This window comes from Pithys albifrons, chromosome 17 (genome assembly GCF_047495875.1).
Source record: "Pithys albifrons albifrons isolate INPA30051 chromosome 17, PitAlb_v1, whole genome shotgun sequence".
Taxonomy (NCBI): Eukaryota; Metazoa; Chordata; class Aves; order Passeriformes; family Thamnophilidae; genus Pithys; species Pithys albifrons.
Genome location: NC_092474.1, coordinates 11,137,371 through 11,163,971, shown reverse-complemented (window position 1 = coordinate 11,163,971; position 26,601 = coordinate 11,137,371). Strand labels below are relative to the sequence as shown.

General features: G+C 48.2%; 1 protein-coding gene across 4 annotated transcripts in view; it reads left to right on the top strand.

The window, feature by feature from the left end:
- Positions 1 to 26,335, top strand: part of BICDL1 (BICD family like cargo adaptor 1) — a 49,749-nt gene extending 23,414 nt beyond the window's left edge. Inside the window, exons 3-11 of one of the 4 annotated variants that reach the window (XR_011699302.1) lie at positions 7,726 to 7,842; positions 9,894 to 10,040; positions 10,987 to 11,166; positions 11,464 to 11,682; positions 12,800 to 12,943; positions 16,147 to 16,277; positions 18,702 to 18,822; positions 22,172 to 23,086; positions 24,436 to 26,335. Coding sequence is in view for 2 of the 4 variants with exons in the window: in XM_071572359.1 (XP_071428460.1) it covers positions 7,726 to 7,842; positions 9,894 to 10,040; positions 10,987 to 11,166; positions 11,464 to 11,682; positions 12,800 to 12,943; positions 16,147 to 16,277; positions 18,702 to 18,822; positions 22,172 to 22,372 (1,260 nt within the window). In the remaining 2 variants the exon portion in view is untranslated. Of the gene's footprint in view, positions 1 to 7,725; positions 7,843 to 9,893; positions 10,041 to 10,986; positions 11,167 to 11,463; positions 11,683 to 12,799; positions 12,944 to 16,146; positions 16,278 to 18,701; positions 18,823 to 19,670; positions 19,857 to 22,171 lie in introns of those variants that run through there. The other 3 variants (XR_011699303.1, XM_071572359.1, XM_071572358.1) reach the window with 3 other exon arrangements.
- Positions 26,336 to 26,601: the final 266 nt, after the last annotated feature.

The following is a 26,601-nucleotide window of genomic DNA, read 5'->3' as shown; positions in this document are numbered from 1 at the left end:
AAGCTGTGCTCCCCTGACATTAATGTGGTGCTTCCCCTCAGCTCCCCTTGAGCATCACCAGACCTGCTATTGCAGCCGTGAGCCCTTCCTGCTTCCACCTGCAAACAGGTCACTGAAGCTCAGAGCAGCAAATGCTGCATTCCAGGTGATGTGCAGCATCCACACAGAACTAGAAGAGCCTGATAGTGTTACAAGTTATTACCCTACTTCTTCTCAACACCCAGGAGCCCAGGTGCTGCCAACAGGCCCATTCCCAGCTGTGTTGAGAGCCCTGTGACACACCCCAGCCCGGGGCCGCAGTGCAGGGCTGTCTCATCTCCCACACTTCTTCTGCCAGGGGAATTTGCACACAGGAGAGCCAGAGCCACTTCGTGCACTGCTTAGCATGGTGTGTCCTCCAGGCACACTTTGTCCTCTGAGTTATCTCCAGTGCTAATTTATTGCAGCATTCAAAGCATCGTGCCTCGGGCAGTCCCTCCCACAGGAAGCTTGGCTGACTCATTTTTCCACACACTGTATTTTCCTCTCCATGAGAGCCAAATGCTTAGGTCAAGAATAAAACATAAAAAAGGGAGGCTCATGTTTAAGCACCTCCTGAAACATGTGCACAACCCACAGCCACTTGTGGAGCTGTTTCTCTCATTCAAACAGTGAACCTGGTGGTGTTAAACCCAGGTAGAGTTGCCCCCATATGGCACACAACTGCCCTTGCTTCTGCTCTGAGCAGCAGTTCCTAATCCTGTGAATTGATTTAGTCCAAGCTAATGGGGATTGGCCTCAGCCAAACAGTTACCTGAGCACTTAATAAAAGACAAGATGGAGACCACCATTTTGCATCCGTTCCCCTAAGCCCTTGACCAAAGTATTCAGATGTTTGCCTTGCAAACTGGTTCTCATGTATCACCCAACCTTACAGGAAGGCATAAAAAGAACAATTGCATTGCCAGGAAAACTCTGCCTATCTGTTCTTTCATGCTTTGCTTAATGATGCAGCAAAAGCTCACTGTCTTTATTCAAAGGACTTTTCAAGGACACTTGGACATGTTAAGATACTGCCACTTTTTTATTTCCATCTCCAGCAGCACTTCCACCCCTCCAGCCATGAGAAACATGGGAAGCAACCAAAGTCAGCCAGTGCAAACACTTCAGCTCCCAAAACAGGCAATTCAGCTTCAGCCTGAGGCAACCTGAGGTTTGTAGAGGCTTCTATCAAGGAACTAAACATCTCCACTCTAACTACACTTCATCTCAAGGAGCAGGTGCCAGCCCACCCCACGCCCCCAGACAAAGCCCCAGGTGCTCTCTGCTCTCTCTTAGAGCCAGCTCTGGTGTGGGGCATCAGAGCTGGTGGGCATTAACCCATTGCCACCCACAGCAGCCACTGCATGACTGGGATATGCTGAGAAGAAAGAGCCCACATTCTCAGTTTGTTTTATTTTAAAACTCAGGTAAACAGGAACGAGGTCAAAGGACACTCTAGGCATGTCCCACTTGTCCTTCCGAAGGGAAAGGCAACAAATCTGCAGCAAAGAATTCTCACTTTCATGCAAGCAATGAAGGCTCATATTTCCAAAATGTCTCAATTGTGAAAGTAGTGCAGAGCTTAGCATAAGCTGCCACTGCTGCCCTTTGTCTCACAGAATCCTCTCAGAACAGGTTTAATGATACAGCCATGAGGCTTTTCCCGTCAGTAACGTGTCCTGAGCCTGATGCTCATAAAAGAGTCATTCCAGTGCCTTTTGTCCCCCTGCTCTGTTGTCAGTATAGGACTCCCCAACCAATCTAGCTGGCCTGTGCTTTACATCAGCCTGTTTCCCACTGAAGGGAGGGCTCACCAGCCTGTATGGCTGTGAAAAAGGGGGTCAGGCACTGTGTCACAATACCAAACCCTTCTCTCTGAGCAGATATGGATTTATGGGATCCTCTGAGTAAGAGGAGAGAAGAATAACCAGGAGGAAACCTGCAGGCGAGCAAAGAAAATTACAGGTATCTGAGTGTGGAGGGGTGTGCTACAAAGGTACCAAATTCCAGATATTTGCCTGAATTGCACTGAAAGAGGTGCAGAGGGAGGAATACAGGTGGCACATCCAGCTCACAGTCTCACAGGGGTGTGTGGCTTCAAGGGCAGGCCCCATTGAGGAGACCTGGGGCTGAATCCTGCACATCCCTACTGACATGTCTGTCCTAAGTGAAGCAGCAGCCAGGGGGTCACACTGGGAGGAACACAAAGGGTGGGCTGACAGGTGCTGTGCCAGGTTGCTGAGATGGTTCCTGAGCAGCAAAACAAACCCGTGTTAGGAGGTAAATCTCATCTGCAAAAACTGAGCAGATGCACTCACTTGGCTACTGGTGTTTAATGCACCTGCCAGTCTGCCTATAGCAACTGGATATACTACAGGTATATGTTACTTACCATTGTACAGTCTTAAAAATCCACTTTTTTTCTAAAAATATCCCTTGGGATCAACATTAATAATTTGTATTAGATACTTACAACCAAAATATCTTGTGTTTTGCAGGTTCCCTGAATGCTCATTTCCCCACACACCCTCCCCCAGCAGTGCAGCTCTCACACCAGCACCAGGTGTTACATACTCAGAGTAGTTCAACCTCCCACATCTGGGCAGTGGCAGAGGGAGGGCTGAGGTGAGGAAAGGATGATTTGTCCCCACCAGATCATTTGGCTGGGATGGGGGCAGTGCTGGCCAGCACTCCACACCTCCACACACCTTCACAGCTTCACTGACCACATCAGCCACAAAAATCCCTCCTCATATCAAAATGGAAGTGGCACCATCACAACCCTGCCAGGCTGGGCAATGTACACCCTCAGGACAGCTCCACCCTCGTCTGTCACCATTTTAAACCACAAAAAAATCCCCACTATTAATCCAGCCCCTCGCAATAGCCAGTCTGAGCTTTGCCTATTACCTTTCCAATCATTGTTTTAACTTCAAATTCCTCTAATAGTAAGTGATTGCCTTGTCTTTATCTCAACCCATAAGTTTTTAATCTTATTTTCTCCCCCATCCTGTTGAGGAGGGAGGTGAGAGCAGCTGGGTGGGTCGTGGCCAGCCCACCATGGTTCCAATTGCTCTTCTCCACACCAGTGGAGGAGGTTCCTTGACACAGGGAATCCCTCTGGGCACAAATCAGCACATACGAGCTGAAGCCCTCTAAAGGAGCTGAATGCAAGCACTACTATTACATAAGAACTTTCCTGGATAGATGAATGCTTTCAATAATAATTTAAAGTTGACCTGAATTAAAAACCTTGGGAAAAGTCTGTCATAGACTCCCAAATTGAGAAACCTCCAGGTGTGCAAAATATTGATGGTGGTTTACGGTGCCAGCCCAAAAATCATTTTGAAATTATTATTCTAAAGCAAGATTTTTGTTGTTTCCTCTTTTCCTTCTGTTTCAGTAGCAAAACATATTTTCTTTCCAGAGAAGAGCTGGGAATCCAGGAACCTGCAGCCAGGGGAGGCAGCAATTAGTGGTTTGAAGTGTTAATGGGACCACAGTGGGAACAGGGAGTCCCTTGAACTCAGCTATGAGCAAATTAATAAAAGGAGTAACACGCTCTCCCGAGTGTTATAAAGTTAGCACTAATTAGGACTTCTCTTTCTTAGTTATTTTAGGCAAGAAAATCTTCACTATCCTTTGTTAAATCTGAATCATCTTGTTTGTAGAAGTAAATCATCATATGGAAACATTGGTTTCTTCACCCATCTACAGACTACTAAACTTTTGCCATTCTGTTTCTCTTTCTGACATGACTTATAGCTGTATATTTTGTATACAGTTAGTTTAATTTATCAAATTTTCTCCCAAAAGAGAGTTTTCTTTGAATGAGACTAATTACAGGCCATTAATTTCTCACAGTCCATCCCAAACATTTCAAAAATTGTCACTTCTCATGAGTGTAAGTGCTCCAGTTCATTTATTTTATTTATTTATTGCTTAGATATTCCAGATGTTAAACATCATGGAGTTATTGCAACTGGCAAACCATCTTTTTCTGCCAAAGATCTGCACAGTTTTGTGTATTTTAGCACTTGGGAATTAATCACAAGAGGAACTTAATCAGGTTTGCAATGATAAAAAGCCCTTAATTAGAGCAGAAGCCAAAATGTCCTCCTGCTCCTCCTTTCTTCTTGCACTGCCCAAATCTCATCCAAACCTTGCCTGAAGTCCAGAAAACAAATCTCACAGTTGATTGAATATATCTAATTGTGAATTGATGTCTCTCCTTTTGCAGACATGTTTCAAACCCTGCCTGGTGGCTGTGTTGCCTAATTTGTCCATACCCAGGAAATTAATTCTTTTTTAACTACAGAGCAAAGCTGTGATGTTGAGCAATACATGTCTGCCTTTCTGCAAAGGATATTACTTGTCTCTAGAAAAATCAATGCATTGCTAAATGATTGACATAACCACAAAATATTTAGCTTTTAATCTTTAGGAAACACTGGTGGGGGGAGAGAAAGCCCAGCAGGCTGGCTGGGGCTGGAGAAACTTCCATTCAACAAAAACCACATTGAGCAATAAAGAGAAAATATAGATGGAAAGTTACATTTTTCATTGATGCTACAAGTGAAAGAGCATGTTAGAAGTAATCAGCAGTGAGCTCATGGTTTAAAACACACAGGTACACATGCAGCAGAGTGCAGAGCTGAAGTAGAAGCCATAGGGAAATACACCACAAAGCCTGAAAATTACTGGGCACTGCCAAGGTGGCTTTCCACAAAATAATGCCAATTGATGTTAAAATCTCTGTTTTGGAATCAGTTAGAAAGAGTAGGTTGGCAGCAGTGTTAATGACCTCTGAAACAAATGTAGCATGAAAAGAGGGTTCCATGGCCACAGCTCTGCTTGTCTCATGTCTGTGAAAAATCAGATCTTTATGAAGGTGAGCAAGGCATGGGCCATTTCCCTCTCTAGGAGAACTGGATGAAGATCTTTCCTCATTCTCCTATGGAGGGAAACACATTCCTGTTTATTTCTGCTAAACCCCTGGTCAGAGAGGATTTTCTGCACTGTGTATGAGACTAAAGAAAGTGTTGATTTTACTGTTCTCTACTGCATGAGGTGGGGTGTGGATGGTGTATGCTGAGGTGACACTGGAACACCCCATCTGCCACAGGGCCCTACATACCAACAACAACTGAGTCCTTCCTTCCCTCCATGTTATAACTGTGGAATAAGATGTGTGAGGGTGTAAGCTGAGCAGAATGTAGATGAATTCCAGATGATGATTTAATGCTGGTGAATACAAATCTTGCAATCCTGCACACAGTCTGGTACTGGAGAGGACCTTTGAGGTCAATTCATTTCCCTTCTGTCATGGGCAGCCCTCTAAAAGAAACTCCATGATATAGTGATCCAGCTCCATCACAGAATTAATTTTTTGCCACCATTCCTACTACTGTCATGGTGCAGGAGGAAGAATCCTACTGCAGCTCATTGGAAATGTAGAAATGGTCCTATTCCCAGCCTTAATATACTCTCATCCAGTTTATTCACATAATTCTTTTCTGCCAAAATTGTGCTTCTGCTTAAATAGTGCCTCTTCCTTCTGTGTGCTCATCCGTGATGTATTTATAGGGAGTTCTCTCTCAGCATTCCCTGCATGAGATAAAACAAGCCATCCTTTTTTTAGTCTCCTTTCGTATAACAGACTTTCCACAATCTGAATCATCCTTGCAGCTCATCCCTTCACCTGCTGCAGTCTGAGCATGGGGAGCAGAGCTGGCAAGAGCAGCTAAATATTGTTTTACCAGCGATTTTCCCAGTGCCATTAATACTCCCTTGTTTCTCACTGCTGTATTGTGCATTTACACTCTCTGTGCAGAATTGTTCGAGCATATCAATTATGTTACACAGGAACCATCCAGTACTGGTGTGTCATCTCCTCTGGTGCCACTTGTGCTCCTTGGGAGTGTGGTCAGCATCTTGCAGGCAAAATCCCTCAGTGCTTCTCGTCTGGTGCTTTTTCATCCTTGATAGCTCCTGCAGAGTGTTTCAGCATGAAGATGTTTCAGCAGTCATTACAAAAGCAAGTGAATCATTCAAAAAAAAGCACAGTCCATCCATCTTCTTTAGTGTCACCAATTAATAGCTGTTCAGGATGCTTTGAAACCCATAGCTGCCTCAGGGAAGAAAAATAACCAACCCCTTCCTATGGTGCTGTGCTCTCATTATATTTTGCGTACCCTGCCCATGCAAGGAACTTTATTTAATAAGTGAAGTGAGGGCAATATGCAAAGGGCTCTGATGTAACACTTTAAAGAGGGCTAAAAGACCAGTTATGCCAATCCAGGATAAGAAGAGAACTGAAAAACAGTTGGTAGACAAGAATATTTCTTATTATTGTAAACCATATCTCATTCCAGAAGCCAATGGTCAGAGCCTGGCTGAGTTTGGTGGCCACACTTTTGTCTGCTGCTGCCCCTTCCAGCAAGCAGTGTTGGGGCACCCACAGTTTCCTCCACTTGATGGAGCTGGAACAGCCTTTTATCTTATGCTTCTGATTTGGAATATTTTGCTGCAGACTGTGCAAAATGAGGGACGATTTTTAAAAGGGGGCAGTGTTGCCTTTGTGGGCAGCTCAGGCTGGGTCTGTGTGCCCATTCCTCAAGTCACCAGGTGCTACAGCAAAGCCATTTCACCCTTTGGTGGGGCTGCTCTTTGCCAAATATGGGGATGCCCTCCCAAAACTGCCCACAGCTGTTATCCCCATCCCTCCCTCCCTCCCTCCCACCTGAGACACTGTGGCTCCTGATGCCTTTTGCCACAGATACACAGCTCTGTCTGTACCCTGAGCAGGACAGCAATGCCACTTCTTGAGGGGAATCAATTCACCTCCAGCTAATGTGGAGGTCTGTGCCTAAGTGTAATGGAACCTGATGGAGGCTAATTGAATAGCAAACCATCCATTTGTGCTGTCTCATTAGGGATTTGTCATAAAAACCTTATGTTCTCTCTAAGCCTAAATAAGTGTGTTCCCCATGTGAAAATCAGCCATAAAGCTGTCTGGAGAGTAGTTAACATGTCTAAGCTGTCATTTATAAGGGCTGTCTGCAGCCTGGATCCTGCAGGGGGGAATGGCCTTTCCACTGTCCTCAAACCACCCTGCATAACTGGGGCATCCCTCCTTCAAAATGGGAAAGAGGGGCAAGCCCAGCAATCCCACACTGACAGTCATGTGGAGTGGATGTTTCTCCATCTGGTCCTGACAGGAGCTGGGGCTCAGAGGCAAAGAGCACTTGTTATTCTAGAGCTGTGCCAAAGATGTTCAGAGGTTAAGAAAGTATAAATCTGATAGCAGTGCTTGCTGGGGGCTGTGGAGACTGGCTGCCCTCACCTTCCGAGGTGGCCTGGTCTTCTCCTCAACCCCACCTAGGCTACTGTTTTAGAGGTAAACTGATTATCCTGTAGGACACAGGAGTCATCACGTTCTTTTTGCAGTGGAAGGAAGTTATGGGCTGTGTCCCCTTGGCTGCCCCGAGGGAAAAATCAGCATGGTCTAAATGGCAGCTCTCCTCAGCGTCTGTCCAGGATGAGCTTTTCACTCAGTCAAACTGTGCAGGATCCAGAGTTTCTGCCAAAACTGGGGCTTGTGCAGGAGTCATATGAGGGCAGGTCACCTGTGCAGGAGGAGATGAACTGCTCTGGGTCTGTGGGACGACCCTTGGGGTAATGCCAGCTGGTGTCTCCTTGCAGGCGTCGGAGGTGGAGCGGCAGCTCTCCCTGCAGGTCCACACCCTTCGGGAGGACTTTCGGGAGAAGAACTCCTCCAGCAGCCAACACATCGTGCGGCTGGAGAGCCTCCAGGCCGAGGTGAGTCACCTGGGCTCAGCCCCTCTCCTTCCAGTGCCGGCCAGGGCTGGTCTAACTTGTATAATGGCCCTCTCTGAACCGAGTAAACAGAACCTGCTGTTGGATCAAACAGCAGGATGGCAGCAGTGGGGCAAAGGACTCCCCAGAGGGAATTTTTTCTGCAGCCCAGGGCTGGCTGGGCTGGCTCAGGCAAGCTTCCAGTGCTCCTTGGCCACAGCATGCTTGGAAAATGAATGAGATGGAGAAGAACCTTCTGGGATCCAAACCATGGCTGTGCTCCCACAGGGCTGCTGCCCAGTTCAGATTAAACTCTGGGGCATGGTGGGAAGGGCTGCAAGGGGTTTTATATCCTGTTTCTCATGCTTGCAAAGAAAGCAGCAATCCTCTTCTGCCTCTGAGCCATGCACATGGGAAAGCAAGGAGCCCCTGCCTGTTTTAGCTTTGGTACATCAGCAGGAATGATACAACCTTCCTTCCTCTTCCCTTCCCTGATGAAGTGTCACTTGGAACCGTGTAGGCAGGAACTCCATGAGTAGAAGATGTCCAACTCTACTACCCAACCAGTTCTTTTATTTAAAAGCCATCTGGAAAAGCTTTTCCTAAAATCTCTCCATTTCTTCTTTTCTCCCACTCCCACCTGCTCCTTCCTTGCTGGTCCCTCGCCTTTTCTCCCCCTCCCCTTGGCGTGGAGCAGCAGGTCCTTGAAGTAAGTACGGAGGCTTGGAAGGGTTTGCCTGCATGTGCATTGCTGTCACCATGCATGCCTGTCACTGTGCATGCCCACTGTGCCTCCTCACCTCCTCCTGTTCCACTTCCCAAATCCCTTTCTCCCTGTGCCCTTTCCATGGCCCAGGGCTCATGGCAGAGAGATGTTTTTTCTGTCATCATGTTCATTACTGGTTTGGCTACCAAATATGAAATCTTGCTACAATCTCTGTATTAAACTTCTTTTTTTTCTTTCTCCAACCCATGCAAATCATAATGGTGGTGGGCAGGGACATCTCAGAAACCATTAGTCACCTCAGAGCAGCTCTCCAATACCTCCAGCAGCCTTTACCCTACAGAAACAGCAGGTCCACACACTTGGCTAATATTCCTTTGTGCAGCCAAATCTTTCCAGCAACCTGGAAAGCAGCAAAGAGACAGGGTCCTAAAAAATGCCAAGAAAACAGTGGGAAGTTGCTGAATTTGTGTACGGTCCATGGATTGAAAGGGGGCCATAGGGAATATTTAGAGTTATACTGGGCTGGTGGATGGCTGGCACACCAGTCCCCAGAGAACCTGTGTGTGCTAATCTGGGAAAAGGCTCCTTCTTCTTGGTTAAACAAGAAGTGACCTTGGCTAGTGCTGATTCATCCTGTGCACTGTTCCCAGCTAACTGAGTCACGGAGGGTTTGTTTGGCACACTGTCCCTCCGCCTGAAATCACTGCCCTTGACAATTAAAAGAAATGAACCAATTTTAAAGGCAACTGATCACTGGGAGGCTAAAAATAAGCATGGCACAGAAAGGAGTCTTCACAAGTGAAAAGACAGAAAAATCCCTGATGAGGACCTGATGAACATACAGCAATTAAGAACAGCTATGGGCAGTGCTGTGGCACAGCCCTGTGGGGAGTGGTATCCCACAGGCTCACCCTGGATCCCACTGGCTCACCCTGTGGTCTCTGGAACCCTTACAGGAGAAAATGCCACCTTGCTCAGTCAGGGATAAGCTAAGAAAAGTAACTAGTTTTGCCCATTCTTGCAAATGTTAAGGTATAAGGGGTGGGCAGGACTGGTCTCTGCTTAATTCCTTTGGACATTTCTGCCTTCTCCCTGACCTGCCAATGCCCACCCAGCCCCTTTGGAGGAGGAGTTTCCTTCCAGAGCCTTCCTGAGCTTTAAGCCACACACAGACAGATACAGTTTCTCTCATACAGGTACAGAATACTTGTGTACATACTTCTGCTTTTGGCTGTTTCTTTTCTCTCTCCAGAATGTGATTTCCCTCCTCTCTGCTCCCTGCAAAGTGCAGAGTCTGACACTGCCCCTCTCTCCCTCTCCTCTGCAGATCAAAATGCTGACGGACAGGAAGCGGGAGCTGGAGCATCGCCTCAGTGCCATGATGGAGGAGAACGACCTGCTCCAGGGCACCGTGGAGGAGCTGCAGGACCGAGTGCTCATCCTGGAGAGACAAAGCCATGACAAGGACCTGCAGGTGAGGAGGCAGCAATGGCACAGGGAAGGGACAGGGGCATGCAGTCAAAGACATGATTTGGGGTAAAAGTGACCAGGAAGATAATCAGGAACTGATAGTCAAAACAACTGGAAGAATAAAGTGGCTCATGTAAGCATGGCAGCAAGTGAGGTCCTGGGGACAGATAACAGGAGCCTCAATGAGGCATCTTGACAGCAAAGAGCAGCTTAGGAGGGAGATCTGAGCAAGGGAGTGGGAGAGAGTGCTGAAGAAATCAGGTAAATGTCAAAAGAAGCAGAGAATTTTGGTTGTAGTTAATTTTATTTAATTTTTAATAGTAGAATTGGTTTCAGAAAGGGCTTCTTTAGACCCCACTGTCCCAGAGGGCAGTCACTGACTTCATGGCTCTCACTGCTCAAATGGTTTCCCATGGTGTTCACAGCCATGTGTCACCAAATATCAGTCCCCAGAGAACAACCTGGCAGCTCTGGGGCTTATGGCATCTCAGGAGGGAGTAAGATTTTTCCATTTTGCTTCCATGGGTTGACAACCCCTGGATCCCCAGGTCTGCAAAACAGCCATGAATAATTCTTCCTTTTTTGTGCCTGTATTTTTAAAAAACTCATCTATATCACTTTCTTTTTTGATTCACTTCCTGCTGTGTTGTTTCCAGCAAATTGTTTTACCTGAGTCCTAACTTCTTCACAATGTTCCTCATTTTAGCACTGATTAACCTGCTATTTTTATCTTTCAGGATATTCTGGAGTCTAAACAATGTCTAATGACATTTGGAGATTATTAAGCTCCAATAAATAGCAATATGAGCCAAGAGCACTTTTCTCCTGGCTGGAAACCCTGTTTTGTGTCACTCATTTCTCCCTCTCAGCTCCTTCAGAAACCAAGAAATTCCTCCAGTCCATACTGCCTCCACTAATACTTTTTCAAATTCCTTGATTTCCTTCACAAGCTGCACCAAAGCCAGATGGAGCTCCAGGAGGTGCGTCTGTCCTACCGGCAGCTGCAGGGGAAGGTGGAGGAGCTCAGTGAGGAGAGAAGCCTCCAAAACCTCAACACAACCAGCACATCCCTGCTGTCTGAGATAGAGCAGAGCATGGAGGCAGAGGAGCTGGAACAAGAGCGAGAACAGGTATTTGCCCCCCAGCCTCTGGGAAAGCCCACAGGCCTCTGTGACCACCCCCAGGGAAAGGGAGGTTAATGCATTTGAGCTGGATTTGGAGCTGAACCATGGGCCAGAAAATTGGGACTGGGGTCTGGTGACAACACCCTTTTGACCATATGAAACCCAACCTCTGCATCCATCTCAAAACCAACATAGCAAGCTAGATGAACATTTGTGAGGTTCAGCAACCACATGCTTCACTTTGCCATGGAAGGAGCATTTCCATGGCCTGAGTGTCCCAGCTTCTTGTCTCTCCTGTTTCAGCTGAGGCTGCAGCTCTGGGAAGCCTATTGCCAAGTGAGGTACCTCTGCTCCCACCTCCGAGGGAACGACAGCGCGGACTCGGCCGTGTCTACAGACTCCTCCATGGACGAGTCCTCAGAGACCTCCTCAGCCAAAGACGTGCCAGCTGGGAGCCTCCGGGCAGCTCTCAGTGAGCTCAAGAGACTGATACAAAATGTGCTGGATGGGGCAGACTCCACGGTGAGTTGGTGGCACAGAGTCACCTTGGCTTGTGCATGTCCCAGGCCCAGGGGACAGCACTTGATGGAGGGTCTGCTGGATCCTGAACTCCCCAGTCTCCAAGAAAACCTCTGTGGCCCACAGAGATGGGCTGTCACCATGCACAGCCCTCTCCATGTGTCTCAAATGGTCAGACAAGAGCCAGGCATGTGGGATTTCAGCCTGCAGTGGTCAGACCACCCAAAATTTCAAGCTCATGCAATAAGTTTCAAGCTCACGCAACTATCATTGGCCTGAGAGTCCTTCTGGAAAATCAATAAAAGAAGGCTTACTTCGAGATTTTCAGGAAGTTAGAGTTTCAATGTGGAAGTATTGCAGATTGCCTTACACATTGCAGTTCAGTTATTTCTCTTAGGATTTTTCTAACCTTGCTTTATTAGCAATAGCATTGCAAAAACAATATAACCCCTATGTGTGTAGGTTCTGTCCTTGCAAACTGTCACTGGGTACAAATGTCTTGGCAAGAGGTGCCAGACTCAAATCCATGACAGGTGAAAGGTTTTGATGATGTCTGGGGGATATGGTCCCCAGGCTGCTGGGCAGGAGGTGGTGGTATGGAGGGACCACTCAGCATCTACAGGAGGGTACAAGAAAACACCTCCCTTTTCACAATTACTCAAATCAGGCCTGTTGCCATCCCCCACAAGCTGGTGGCATAGCCAGGATGACTTATTTGAGGTGCCATGGTGAGGAACACAGTGCCCTCATGCAAGGACCCCCAACAGCCGTAGGAAGGCTGAGCACAGAGATGAAGTTGTATTTGTTAAACAAAATGTAGAAAGTCCTGCAAAAGGTCCACAAACACAGAGGCTGTAGCCATAGGTTATCAAACAGTCAGTAGGTCTCTGTGAATTTGGTTTGTGCTCTTTGTACCTGCTCTTTGTGCCATGTGTAGAAGCACTGCTGTTGGCTGAGCACATTTCCACTGTGCAGGGATATGGAAACTGAAACTCTACCAAAGTCACATTCACATTTTCTTCTGGCTTGTTTAGTACCTCCATCCCAAACTGGTGTCAAATTAATGCAATTGCCTTTTTTAAAGTGAAACCTCAGCATGAGATTTCTCTCCCGCTCTCAGAGCTCTCGACGAAGTGACGACGACACGTTAGAGGAGCAGATCAGGAGAACAAGTGAAGATTCCCGAGCCCTGAGGGAACTCATGGAGGGAGAACGGGGCAAACTGAGGCAGAGTTTGGAGGAGCTGCAGCGACTGCACAGCCAGGTTAGCAACTCCCACACTTTACATGTGGTCTTGTAACACCAGTGTTCATCCTCCAAGACATGCCTTCCATCGAAGACATCAACATGATACATAACCCAGGAGGATTTAGGTCAAAACCACTTATGGCTGGATGAGGGAGACTGTTAACACAGTGCAGAAGATTTATGCATTTAGGATGAGAGTTTTTGACAAGTTGTCTGGGGTCCATTCCAGGCATTGCCTCAAACAGCCAAACATCCTTTAAACCTTTCTCCCAATCTGCTTTTCCGCCAATCTGTGTTACTTAAATTCATCTTTGCAGAAGACCCCAAAGTACAAGTCTGCTTGATATAGGGTACTGGAAATGCAAAGGTTTCCAGTCTGACCCAGCTTGCTTGTATTAAGCCTTTCTGAAAGGTTGAAGGGTATATGCACCCACTGGGTGGGTGTAACAGTGACCCCTTCCACAGCAGCATCATAAAACCCTCAGAAATGCACACCCCGAGAATCCTAATCATGGCCAGCCTGACACCAGGCAGCACCCCAGGGCCAACAGGGACAGATAAGGCAAAGGCAACCTCAACAGCAACGAATGATCCAGCCCTGAAACCAACTCCACGCCCAAAGCAGAGAATCCCTCTGCATCCACACGGAATGTGGAACCCATGTCTGAGGTCCTTTGCCAAGAGCAGCAACCAGAGGCAGGCACCCAAGGAGATGCTCTGCAATCCCTGTCCCTCTGGGACAAGACTCCAAATCCTGGAGGGGATCCAGAGGCTGCAGCAGAAGCAACCTTCAGTGAAGGTGCTTGTGTAGTACCAGCTGCACTGGAGCAGGGATTGGGATTAACACCCTTGGCTGGTCCTGGCAGTGGTGCTGTATCGCCCTTTTGATGTACCCTTTTTGTAGAATAAATAGGAAAACATCCCTATTCAGAAAGTCAGCACAACCTGGGGCCTGATAGCTTTGTGTAGGGCTGTGGGATCTCCCACCATGGGACTGAAGAGAAAAGAGTGAGAGCATCATTAAATACCCCATCAGTGATGGCTGCATGTGTGGGGCTGGGAAACCATCCTGCTGACAGAGCAGCTGATCAGAGTGCAGAAGGGGAGCAGCCCTGGAATCCATCCTTCTCCAAGGACTGCTCCTCCCAGCAATGTGGCCACAAGAGACAATTTTGGGGTTCAAGCTTCTGCTCCAGCAAGACAGGAGCCCAGACACTTCTTTGGCTGTGCTGCCACAGTCCTGTGCATCGCCCACAGGTCCTCCTCACCCGTAAACACACCTGAGGTGGAGGAGACAAGGGCTGGATCACTGCAACCTGTCTGTGCTGATTGAGACCTTCAGAGCCTTATTCACACATTTTGAGCAACTGCACATCCACCACTCTGCTTGTCTGGATGCAGCACCTCCTCACAAACCAGGTCTTAACAGGACACCAGGAGGGAGCAGCACTTGGTTGTTCTGTGCTGTGTCTGATCTTCCCAAACTCTCCAGCCACGAAGGACCAGAAGACCTGGCCTGGATCTCAGGTCTGGGACCCTGTACCTACTTTTAGGAGTCTCTGACTACCAAAGCTCTGAATGTCTAGGAAGCAAAAGGAAGACTGCAGTTCCGTTCTCTTCTTACCTCTGTGTGATCTGGAGAAAAATAGGGCATAGCTACAAATGCAGCAGACACTGCTCTTGGAGAAGCCCTCCAGCTTCTCACAGCAGATACACGTCTCCCACAGCTTTTGCCTGTAATCCAGTCTTGTCCTTACTTCAGGTTAATAATTCTTCTCACCTCCCATTAAGGAGGCAACATCATCTTCTGTTCAAGTGCTAAAGAAAATTGATGCACGTGAAAATCTGGTCCACCCGGGGGAGCAGCACTCTGCTGCCTCCTCATCCCTCTCTGCTGCCACTGGTAGTGATAGAATCAAAGGGGAACTCCTCCTAAATGGCTTTTGGGACTGCAGCACCACACACATTCATTGCTCCTGCCTGAGAGCAGGGTGAGCTGGCAGAGATGGGAGTCACCCCTGCCTCTGTTCACACCGGGAAGTGGTTTCACATTTTCTCCCTGTCCATTTCCTCCCTCAGTGGCATCCAATTCTTATCTGAAACACAGACAAAACTAGTTAAACTCCCATACCTCTCCCCAAACACCATTTTTTGGGTTTTTTGATCCTCTGTCCCCTGGGATTTCCACAGAAGTGCTCAGCACCTTTCACATTGCCCCACTCACATCCTTGCCCTGAGGGGCACCCCATGGGGGACTGTGGGTGGGCACGGCTCGGGCACAGCTCCCCAATTCCCGGGTAGCCCCAGGACACCATTGGAGTCTCCGCATACAGACGGGGTGTGTTCGCACCCTCCTCCCCCGGCCCAGCCACGCCACGCTAACGGCACATCCTCCCACGCCCCGAGTGTGATGAGCCCTTTTTGACTGTCTGCCCTCTATTTAAAGACTTCTTTGAAGATTCAAGCACTACTGAGCTGCATTTAGAGACAGGAGGTGGGTCAAATGCTGGAAGGGTTTCCAGGTGGTGGAGTAGTGTAACAGAGCATGTGTGTGCCCTAGACAAAGGAATTAAATGTGTATGAAATATTGCAAAGCTCTGCTAATGCGATCCTTGCATGATTTCACACCCTATTAACTCACTCTGCACAGGACCAAAATGATAGATCATTTCTCAGACTATTTAAGACTCCACACATATTTTAAAGTCTAATTAAAATTGTAAGATGTGCCAGTAACACCTTCCATGGAGTGAATTTTCACATCCTTTGTCTACAGCTTCATTCTACAGGAGATGCAATGGCCCCATCAAAAAATCTTATTTGCTGCTGAATTATGTTAGCAATAATTTAACCCTGGAAAGATCAGAATTACAACAGGCAGGCTCAGAGGATGCATTCACAGGACAAATTGCTTGGAGAGGGGCAATATTTCAGTGCCAATGCCATAGTGACAGCAAAGTCACAGATGGGTCCTGCTTTCAGTGCTGTTTGTGTTGTTACAGTGGCCGTGCTGGTGACCACCTTGCTCAGACCAGCACTGCCAGCACATTTCAGGGGGTGTTGCACCAGCACTAACACCTCCCTCCCAGCAGACACAGCTGTTCCTGTAAGCAGAGGAGCTCAGCCTCCAGGGTGGCCCATGGGAGTTTTGTCCACACACACACTTGTGGTGAATTCGGCTGAGCTGCCCTGGGTTTGACACTGTCCCTGTGCCCACAGGTCACGCTGCTGAGTGTGGAGATGACGACGCTGAAGGAGGAGCGGGACCGTCTGCGAGGCGCTGCCGAGGACAAGGAGATGAGTGAGCGGCTCCTGCAGGCCATCAGGGACCGGGATGAGGCCATTGCCAAGTGAGTGGCATCAACAGGCAAGGCCAGGCTGGGGCAGCAGCTGTGGAGTGCCATGGCAGGAGCTGCCTCTGGGGTGGATGTCTCCTGCCCTCCACAAATCTGAGTAGCTGTTACAATGTGATGGAGTGAGTGTCGGTTTTGCTGGTGTCAGGAAATGCTGCCAGGAGCTTGGGAGCAGGTCAGGAGATGACGATGGCAGAGCTGCCCTGCCCATGGTAGGATTGGGGGTGCTTAGGAGGATGCTGTGAACCATGTTTTTGCCATCCCTAGTGCTGGTTTGAATCCTAACAAGGAGGAGAACAAAAACCCAAATGGTCTGTCCTATTTGTCATATTTTAATTCTTTTGCTCTTCCAGACACACCCTGCTTTCCTGACAGCCCTGCTTGGGCTTTTTCCCTAAACTGTTTTTCTGGTCACTTGCTCTCCCTTCCTGTTCCAGGGTCATTTTTGCTTCTCCAGTCCTGTAATTCTCTGCTTCTCCTTTTGGGATTCTCCCACTGGTTTGGCTCTTTACTTTCCCCATCCTCCTTGCAGGCCTGTGCAGCTCTGCTCCCCTCTGCCCTATGGCCCTTCCCCAGCTCTGTCCTTGGCCTTGCCAAAATGCCCTGAGCACCCTTTGTCCCCAGGAGAGGGCCAGAAACATTCACACTCTGTGCTCCAGCTGGAAAGGATATATCTGATAATCTCTTCAATGAGCAGATGGACCAGGACACCACAAGTCCATCTTCTTAGGGAAACATCTAATACTCAAGCCCTGGGGGCAAGAGGAGAAGCACAGGAGCGTTGCAGCTCTGAGGGTGCAGGAGCTGAATCAGCCTGCACCATCCCTTCATCTTTTTGAAGTGGCCTGATCATCTGGGCTGCTCTTGCCCAGGGAACCGGCTACCAAATTCCCATCGCTGTCCTCTGTAACACCTCCATCTGTTGGCAAGGATCAGGAGCATCCCAGCTGCCTGCCAGGCGCAGAGAGGTGGTTCTGACATTTCCAGCGCGTGTGGGTTGCTGGTTCTGCTGTGGCCATGGCAACACGCTGCGATCAATCCCCTGGTGAAGCCCAGCCAGCAATGGGGAGCTTCGCAACGGAGGGCTGGGCGAGCTGGAGGGGCACAGCTTCTCCAGCCCACTAATGACCCTGCTGGGACAAAGCAGCGACATTTCGGGCTGCCCGTCCTGCAGCACCGGGAGCGGGGACGGGAGGAGCGTGCTCGGGGGAGCGGCGCTGATTAACGAGCAGAGAGTGGCAGCAAGTGAAAGCAGACAAGAGCGTCTTGTTGCTGGAAATAAAAACATCCCTCGAGACCGAGTGGGCTGTGCCCAGGCAGCGAACCTCCTGGGAGGCTCGTGATAAGCTTCCCACCTCACACCTCGAGGGTTAAGTCGCTTTTGTTGAACCCATCCCCCCAAACATCCCTAACTCTGAACAGAAATAAAATCACTGCCCAAGGCAGACATCTGGCGTGGAAAATTTTTGCTTGAAGCTGAAGTTTGGCAACATGGGAAGCAATAGGAAAATAGGACCCTATAATAGGAAGTGTTAAGCAACCAGTACCTGGAATATAAACACAAATTCTCAAATTGCTCTTCTGCAGGGGAGCACTAGGGAGCTATTAGGAGGCGAGGAATTAGCCACAGTTAATAAGATGCAATTATTTCTCTTGAAAATGTTTGCAAGGAAAGGTGGTTCTCAGCAAGTCATGTTGCAGCTTCCCATCACACAGCAGTTAATTGAAAACTTAAGCTTTGTGCTCACCTGTTGTGCTCCCAGCATGGTGAGCAGCATTTCCCAGCTTGGGCAGCTTACTCCATCCTAAAGGATAATCATTCCTTTCCAGCAGCCAGTAGCAGCTGCAATATCTCAGCCACTGCCTTCTCAGGGCCCTTTGTCCCTGGCATCACGTGCCCAGTGACCATCAAATGCCTGGGAAGAAATGCCATGGTGGTGTTCCCAAGGGCTGGCACAACCCCATTGAAAGTGGGATCTCTCCTTAAAGCTTGGCATTTCATTCAAACAATTTCAGCAGGCTGTTATTATTAAAAAGCATGTGCTGTGATAAGTTCTCTTTTTTCATTTCTTCCTTCAGTCCAAGTCCCAAGAGAAAGCACCCTCTTTAAGGGTTTTATCTGTTTGTTTGTTTAATATTGCAATTTATTGATCAGGTGATCAGACACAGATCATTTGATTTTAGCACATACTGGGTTTTTCTATGCATTAGTAAACAGAAGAAAAAGAAAAAATATTTATATATAGATTCTGCCTCATTTTAAATCTCCATTTTAGTGGCAGATCCTGCACATTATCCAGGCACAATATTACCTTACACAACAATGCATCTTGTTGATTTCTCCTCAAGGACATATTTAACATTTGCCTTAAAAAAAAAAAGAAGAGAAGTCACATGCCCCAATTTCTGTCGTCCCCCCAGGAAGAACGCAGTGGAGGTGGAGCTGACCAAGTGCAAGATCGACATGATGTCCCTCAACAGCCAACTGCTGGATGCCATCCAGCAGAAGGTGAACCTCTCGCAGCAGCTGGAGGCCTGGCAGGTGAGCAGCCTGGTCCTGCCAGGCAGGGGCTGGGTGGCACCTTTGGGTGACTGTCCCCCCTCCCTGTGGGTTTGCTGCATTCTCAGCCTAAGCACCCCTGGATTGGAGGGTTTGGTTTTGGCTCTGCAGGAGCCAGCGGTGCAGGGGGGCCCAGGGGGTGAAGCACAGCCCTCCCTGCTCCAAGCCTGTCAGCTGGGAGCTTTGGAGCTGTTGATTACACTGGAACACTCACTGGAAATGGAGAAACAGAAGGTGTCTCTTGGCTGGAAGCACAATGGGTCTGGTGCACAGTGCAGGGGAACCTGCTGTGCACCAGGAGGGAAGGGGTCTGTGCAGGAGATGTCCCTGGGCAGCTACAGCCTTGGGACATGTGGGCACAGCATGCCTGTGGATTTCCATGGAGCAGAAAGGTGGGAGGCAGATGGGTTATGCTGATTGTTGCTGCGCTGTTTTCATCAACTCAGAAGATCCATGAAGAAGAAGAAGCTAAAATCCCTCTCTCCAGCAAGGTAATAAAATCAAACCCATGGCAGTCCCACAGCTGCCCTGGAGATGCTCTGCTTGGGTCAGTGGAGAAAACCCTCCTCAAGGCAGAGAGCCCTTGAGAGCAGGCAAAGCTGTCTCCTCCCAGCACCAAGGGAGGGTACTTTAACACCAGATTAAGCAGAATCAAAAGGTCTGTGCCATTTACAGTGATTTGTTGCAGACCATGCAAGACCCCAACTCCACCAACAACGAGCCTGACCAGTAGAAACCTTTCCCATACAACCTCGCTCCTGTCTCAACTCCACTGTGTTTTCGTTTCTCTCTCTTTTTTTTTCCTTTTCTTTTCTTTCTCCTGCTTACAGTTTGCTTCCTCAGGGCTTTTTACTATCTGGCTCCTTTGGTTTCTGATCTAGTGGCCTTTCTCAGTTCCTGTACCAACAGCTTTAGTCGTACACCCCTCCTGCCTTTGAGGTGAGCTCCCCACCCCTCGCCCAGCACCCACCATGCCCTTGCCTGCTCCATCTGCTGCCACCATCACCCACATCCTGCTCTGCCCTCACTATCATCTGGCAAGAGGGGCCAGTGGGGGGTCTCCATTACCCACAATATTCTGCACACACACCCCCCACCCCAGCACCAGGCCAGGGCATGAGGGGTAGAATTCCCTTGTCCCCATGGTGAGGTTTTACCAGGGAAAGCCAGGCTGAGGGGCACATATTATTAACACTCTGTATCCACATATCTGTTATCTGCAAAGCTCCCTGAAATACAGACTGGCAGAGGAGCCATCTGGATACAAGTTCTGCTTCAGTTTGGACAGGTGGTGTTTGAGACCTACTTAGTACACTCAGTATTTAGTGCTAGAGTAAACCCAGCTCAGAGTTTAACAACAGGTCCTGTCGCAGCCATACAGCACCCCCAGACCTGCTCCCACCAGCTCTGAGATGAGGCTCAGGCCCACTGGCCTTACTGTCTCCAACTCACTGACCTAAAGTGTTATTACACAGCAGCAAAATAGTTTCCAACCACCTAATCTCTCCAGAACAGCAGCTCAGCCACAGAGGCACAGAACAAATCAGGTGATTTATGTATTTTGGGGACTATTTTGCAAAGGTGAATGTTTCTGATAAAATAGAATAAGAGTCTCTGCTTTGGCTGGGCATAAGTGGAGGCTCCAATCTGATAACATTTTGCTCTTGCACACTTCTGGTCTGCATTTTACCAAGGACTCTCAACAAGATTACTGTGCTCTGTAAGCACATCATACAGACTATAAAATAGGATGCAGGTAAAAAAACCTGCACAGCCAAGTGCTGTGCTCTCTGATTCACACATCCACAGACTGAGGCCCAAACACAGTGCACTCTCAATAGTTCATACTGCATTTATATATATATAATATTTTTGTGTATATATATAAATCATACTCACCCCTTGTTGTGTGGTTGATGAAGGGCACAGATCTGCCACGCAGGAGCCTGGGTACCTACTTCATTTACTAGAAGAGGTGCCTTCAAAATCCCAGTGTCACACATTTTCACATGGCAGCTTCAGCTCTGGAAACCTGTTTCATCTTAATACTGATGTTTACCTTAACCTCTTCAACTCTCCCTCTGCCTTTCCTCTCTCCAGCCCTGCTCTAGAAAGACCCAAATCTTCCCCAGTCTGCATAGCTCTGCACCCTCCTGCTCCCCCAGAGAAAACCCCACACTAAATTCAGGTCCAGGTCATGGCTATTGATCATTTTCCCTGCAGAAAATACTGCAACAAGAGATTTAAACATCATTCAAGTTTCCACTCCCAGCTGGCTGATTTGATTCCACATACAGAGCACGTGGGGCACCCACTGGGCAAAGGCAGCACCTTCCCTTCTGTCCTGCTGCTGCCCTGATGGGCTGTCCTGCACAAGGTGCTGAATGAACAGCATTTCCACCGCTCCATCCCCTTGTTCTCACCAGGTCCTACCCAGGAACCAAACCGCTGGAGAACAGCTGATTCCTCCTGTGGGGCTTGTTTGTGTACACACATTTTCACTAAGCTGCAGTTTATATGTGCAATTATAGCATAAGCAATGGATCTAAAGGTTTAATATTTGTAGAATTGATAGCCTGGTTTTCAAGGAACACGGCAGCACATCATTAGTGGCAACAGAACTGGCTAATTATTTTGTGATGAGCAGTTCCACTGTGCTGCAAACATGGACCAAGCCAGGGAATTTCTGGTGCATCTCAACAGCCCCAGTTCATGCTGAGCTGTCAGGCAGATTGCTTCCACTGCTCTGCTCTGGGGAAAGGAGCAGGTCTAAGGGAGGAGCTCAGTTCCCCTTGGTAAGTCTGGTGCAAAGCCCAGGTGGGATCTGGTGGGCCCACACCTTCCCCAGGCCCGGCACCTTCCCCAGAGAAGCCCCACTAAGGTGGCTGTGCAGGCAGCTCTGCCTGCTCCCCGTGCTGCACCCACAGGCCTGCTCAGCACAGACCTCCTCACTTCTTCTGGCATTTGCTTTCAGCTGCATTTGTTCTCTTTATTTATTTCTGCCCCCAAAGGGCACATCTGTGAGCTGCAGACAGCAGAGGAACAGAGTTCAGGGGTGCCAGGCAGGCTCAGCACTCCTGTGCAAGAGCACCTGAGCACTTTATCCCTCAGAACTGTGTGATTGATCTTCCTGGCTCACTGAAAAGCCTCAGGGCAGCAAGCAGAGCCAAGCCTGCTTTCGGGTGGGGACTTCAGCCTGTCCCCACTGTCCTCATCCCTGCTTCATCTCATCACTGCACGTTTCATACCCATCCATTTCAGCCACATCCCAGCGCGAGCTCCCGTTGAGCATCAGCTGCGCTAACACCCCTCTCCTCTCCCCCCGCTGCAGGATGACATGCACAGGGTCATTGACCAGCAGCTGATGGACAAACACCCGAAGGAATGGAGCCAGCTTGCTTATTCCTTCTCCAGTGGCTCCGGCGCCAGGCGCAGTGCCAGGCCCTGCCCCGCGTTCCGGCCGGAGCAGCAGCAGGATGAGCCCAGCGCGGCCGAAGGGAACCGTCTCTTCTCCTTTTTCAAGAAAAATTGATTTGAAAAAGAGAAAACTCTCCAACAATTCCTGCTTCAAGATAGGGAGTGGGGAAGCTGCCCAGCTTGCTGATGGACCCAAGTCTGATCCACTGAGTTAAAAAGAAGGGGGCAAAGGAGTTGACCCTTGAGACTCTGCACTATTTACACCGCACCTGGTCTGAACCAAATGTTTACATGAATTGGAGATTTGCAAATTGACAATGTGATACTAATAGAAAGAAACTTTTCTTATTCTATAAGTGAAGTGATAAACTTCAGGGTATATTTTAGGCGCTTTGGCACAGTCCAGTTTCTGCTGTGAAGAATACTCTGATTGTCTTAAAAGCTTTCTCATGCTGGAGAAGGAAATAAGCAGCCCCAAGACACAGCAGTGCAGGGGATTGAGAACTGCTGTCACAGTGAGCAACAGGGGCAAGAAGAGGCTGAATGTAAGAGAAGAGAGTGGAGTCATTTATACTACCCTCCAGTCCTGGCAGCTGTGACATCCTTCATCCATCCCAAGACTGGAGTCACTCTGGCCCCAGCATTGCCATGTTTTAACAAATGTAGCTTTCTCCGTGGTGGAAGTTGAGCCCTCACTGCAGATCCTGCCTGGGCACCTGCAGCTCTGCGTGGCTGTTCACCCTCTCTGGCAATCCAGGCTCCTCACAGCTCAGGGCAGGGGGCAGGTTGCTGCTGTCACTGTCTTCTCCAGCTCCCTCCTGTTTCAGAGGTAAGAGTTGCAGTTTGTAGCTACACAGAACATTAAGGATTTCTCTCCAAGAGACTGACAATCTACAACAGCTTACAGACTGGATAAAAGCTGTGGGTGTTCAGTCCTGGGGCACCTGCTGTCCCTCCAATGGCCAAAGGTAGTTGAGGACCTTTAGCAAGTCACACACCTCTCCCTAAAGCCATGCACACATCCCAAACAGAGAAGAAACCTGTCATTTTAATGGATAGGCCCACAAAAGCCCAACTAATCATTCACTGAAAGCCTCCCAGTAATGATGTCGGTTGGTCTTTGATGCTGGGCTGGCAGACTGGATCCTCAGAGAGCACACTGGCATCTGCCTTCACTGAGGCCAAAGGCCATCAGCGTGTCCACAAAGCTCTGGAAAGCCTGCAGATTACTCTGCCCTATGCAGTAACATTGGCTAAGGCCTGACAGAAATGAGTTTTTGTCCCTGCCTGTGAGTCATTCACTTCTCAGCCCTTTGGCAAGCAGAGAGCCAAACCTCCTTTTGATCAAAGATGATCAGAGCCTGCTTTGCACGACTTGATCAACAAGAAGGAACGTGATTTTTTTGGTGTATACAAACAGCAGTGCTGGAAATTCTGCAATACTGAAGTAGGGACCTTCCCTGTGCACTGGATGGGCACCTTACAGCTCTTCTCTTTAACACCATCATAAGCCAGTGAGGAATGCCAGGCTCAGTTCAGGGATGTCCTGCTGCTGTCATCCAATTTTCACACATTCTCATAGCTCATGATACCCACAGGCCCTAATTTGTTTCCCTGCTGCTTTAAAGAGGCCACCAGCTACACTGTCCCACCACAGGCAGAGCCCCTTCAGCTCTGCCCTGCTCAGCAACTTTGGTGCTAAAACACCATCCCACAGGGTCCTGCTCTCTGCTCACTATTTCCAGGAACAAGCTTTCTGCTAGAATTAGGTATCAAACACCTTCTAAGCAGCAGGTAAGAGGCTGGTGGCTTGGGTTTTATTATTAAACTTACCTATGGGATAGAACATCCATAATACCTCACTACAAATATCCTTTCTGCCTACAAAGATTTGAGCATCCCCCTATTTCCTTGTTAGCATGAAACTACTGCACTGATGTTAAATCCTCTTGCACTAAGGCAGCTCTGTGTTACAAGCAGAGTACTCTGAGATTGGAAACTATGGTCAAGAGCTGAGTGGTGTAAAAACCCATTTACTTGAAAGCAACAAAACCTGGATTGCAGAGCCTGCTCCAGGAAATACTTGGGCAAAGCCCCACCAATACAGCTTGATGCTTTTGGGGAATCTGAAGTGTCACAGGCAGGGAAGGAAACTGAACCTTGGCCTCTCCTTTCTAGGCAATGCTCGGCTGTTGAGTATCTGCTTGTATCCACTTGTGCAAGTGAGAGAAAGGGACGTAGCACAGTGCCAAGTGCTCTCAGGATGGCAAGTCCTCACCCTCCCTCTTACCTGCGTGGTGACTCTCCAAAGGGCAGAGACAAGAGGCACATGCTCAGTGTTTCCTGCTGCCAAGACCCATATGCATTAACATAACCTTTGATACCTGCAAAATGAGGGTTCCTGGATGCCAGAGATACCTGTGAGCAGTTACACACCAAAAAGGATGTTCTGCTTATCGTGGGACAGCCACGGGAACATCTCGGTCCTCACAGAGCTCGTTTCTGCTGTCAGTTGTCATTTCCCAGGCCCCACCAGCACTCTTCAAGACACATGCCCAGCAGCTGTGTGGGACTCCACCCTCGTGAGGATGGATGGATGGATCCAATCCTAAGGCAAGGGCCTTAAGTTACCCCATGAAGATGCAGTAATGAGATGAAGAAAGGTGCCTTCTGCCACGTGTTTGCTGAGTACAGCAACTCATTCAGTTGCAGGGGTAGGCACAGCACATCTCTTCATTGAAGGAGAATCCTTAATGCCACTGCAATTTAATTTATTCAATAAGAGTGGTGGAAGAGATTGGAACAGGACAGTCAGCATGTTCTAAGGTGCCAGTTGGGTATGGTTTCTTCAAACTAGCCCCTTAACCCTAAAGACTTAGTTGCACTACTAAACCCAGAAATACAAGAGAACTGGGTGTAATGAACTGGACAACACACCAAAGGAGACCTCCTTGTGCTGAGCTGCTACTCCACAGGAACAGAAACTGCCTTAACACAGCAGCTGGTTTTGTTGTTCTGTCTTCTAAGACCTCACCCATGCAGCCCTTCACGCTCATTTGTCACACTGTGTTTTAACAAGGTCCTGACTATTACACTTTGCACTGTCATGAGAACATCCACCTCCATCCTGTCACAGCCAGGAGCCTGAATCAGCCCTGCAGTGCTGGTGAGAAGACACTTCACCTGTGGGACTTGATGCTTCCAGGACACACAAGGCGTAAAGGACACAATGGCTCCAGTGGATGAGATGAGGAAGAACATGAATCCAGCAGGTACTCAGGATCCCAAAGTGGATTTAAGGAGTGGGATCAGCAGCTCTAAACAACCCTCAGCCTTGCTTTGGAGATAATGGTAAAAAACCAGTAGTGCTGCACAGTCACTGTTCAAATATTGCACAGAGAAGAGATGCCTGCTGAGATTAAGGTTACAAAGGACTTTCCCACAGTTAAGTAACAGGTGACTGATTGTTTGGGCAAATGTTTGTTATGCCAGCCTGAGGGAAAAGGGATCTGTCTCCCCTTCACAAACTCTGTAAAGGAAGCAACTGTAAACAAGGAACAAGAGTAACTGAAAGGCAAGTCACTAGCACTTTATCTTAATACAAACTTAGATCAGCATCTTGCCGTGGAGGTGAACAGCAGAGCAGTCAATGACAGGTAATGACAACAGGATAATTTTGCACAGAGAAGCAGGAAGGGAGGCTGCAGGCAGGGCTGATGCACTTGTCCTACTTAGGATGGTAAATTCCAGATATGCCTCTCCATCAGGCAAACTCTACTCCCCACTCTGCTATAAAAAGCAAGATTGTTTGAACCAAAAAGCCAAGAAAGAAGTGTCTGGGTGCTGCAGCAATGATTCCCTTGGATTGAGAGGGAAAAAGCACACAGCAGGGACAAGCAGAAAGAATGTATCTATAGATATGTACATATACCACAGTGCTGTAATTTTTGTATGTAGCAGTAATGTAAATAAATGTATGGTTTTTATAAGATACATATTATAAAAATCTATAAAGGCATATTTTTAGTAAAAACAATGCTCTACTTCTTTTGTAAATAGTTCTCTTCAGAATAAAACAGATCATTTATAAGATACTGTCTCAGCTCTCACTGCTTACTGTGCCTACCTGCAAAAGAAGCTCAATTTTTGAACTGGCATCTAACACCCAACAGCATCTTTAGTGCTGCATCACCCCAAGAAATTCAACCATGTGTGTGTTCAGAAGAGAACAGGCCAGGAGAAAAAACATTTGCAGTATTTGATTTACCAGATGAGCTGGTAAATCATCCCACCTTCCACCTTCCAGCCACTTGTGTTGTTTGCTGGCTCTTACATGGAGGCAGA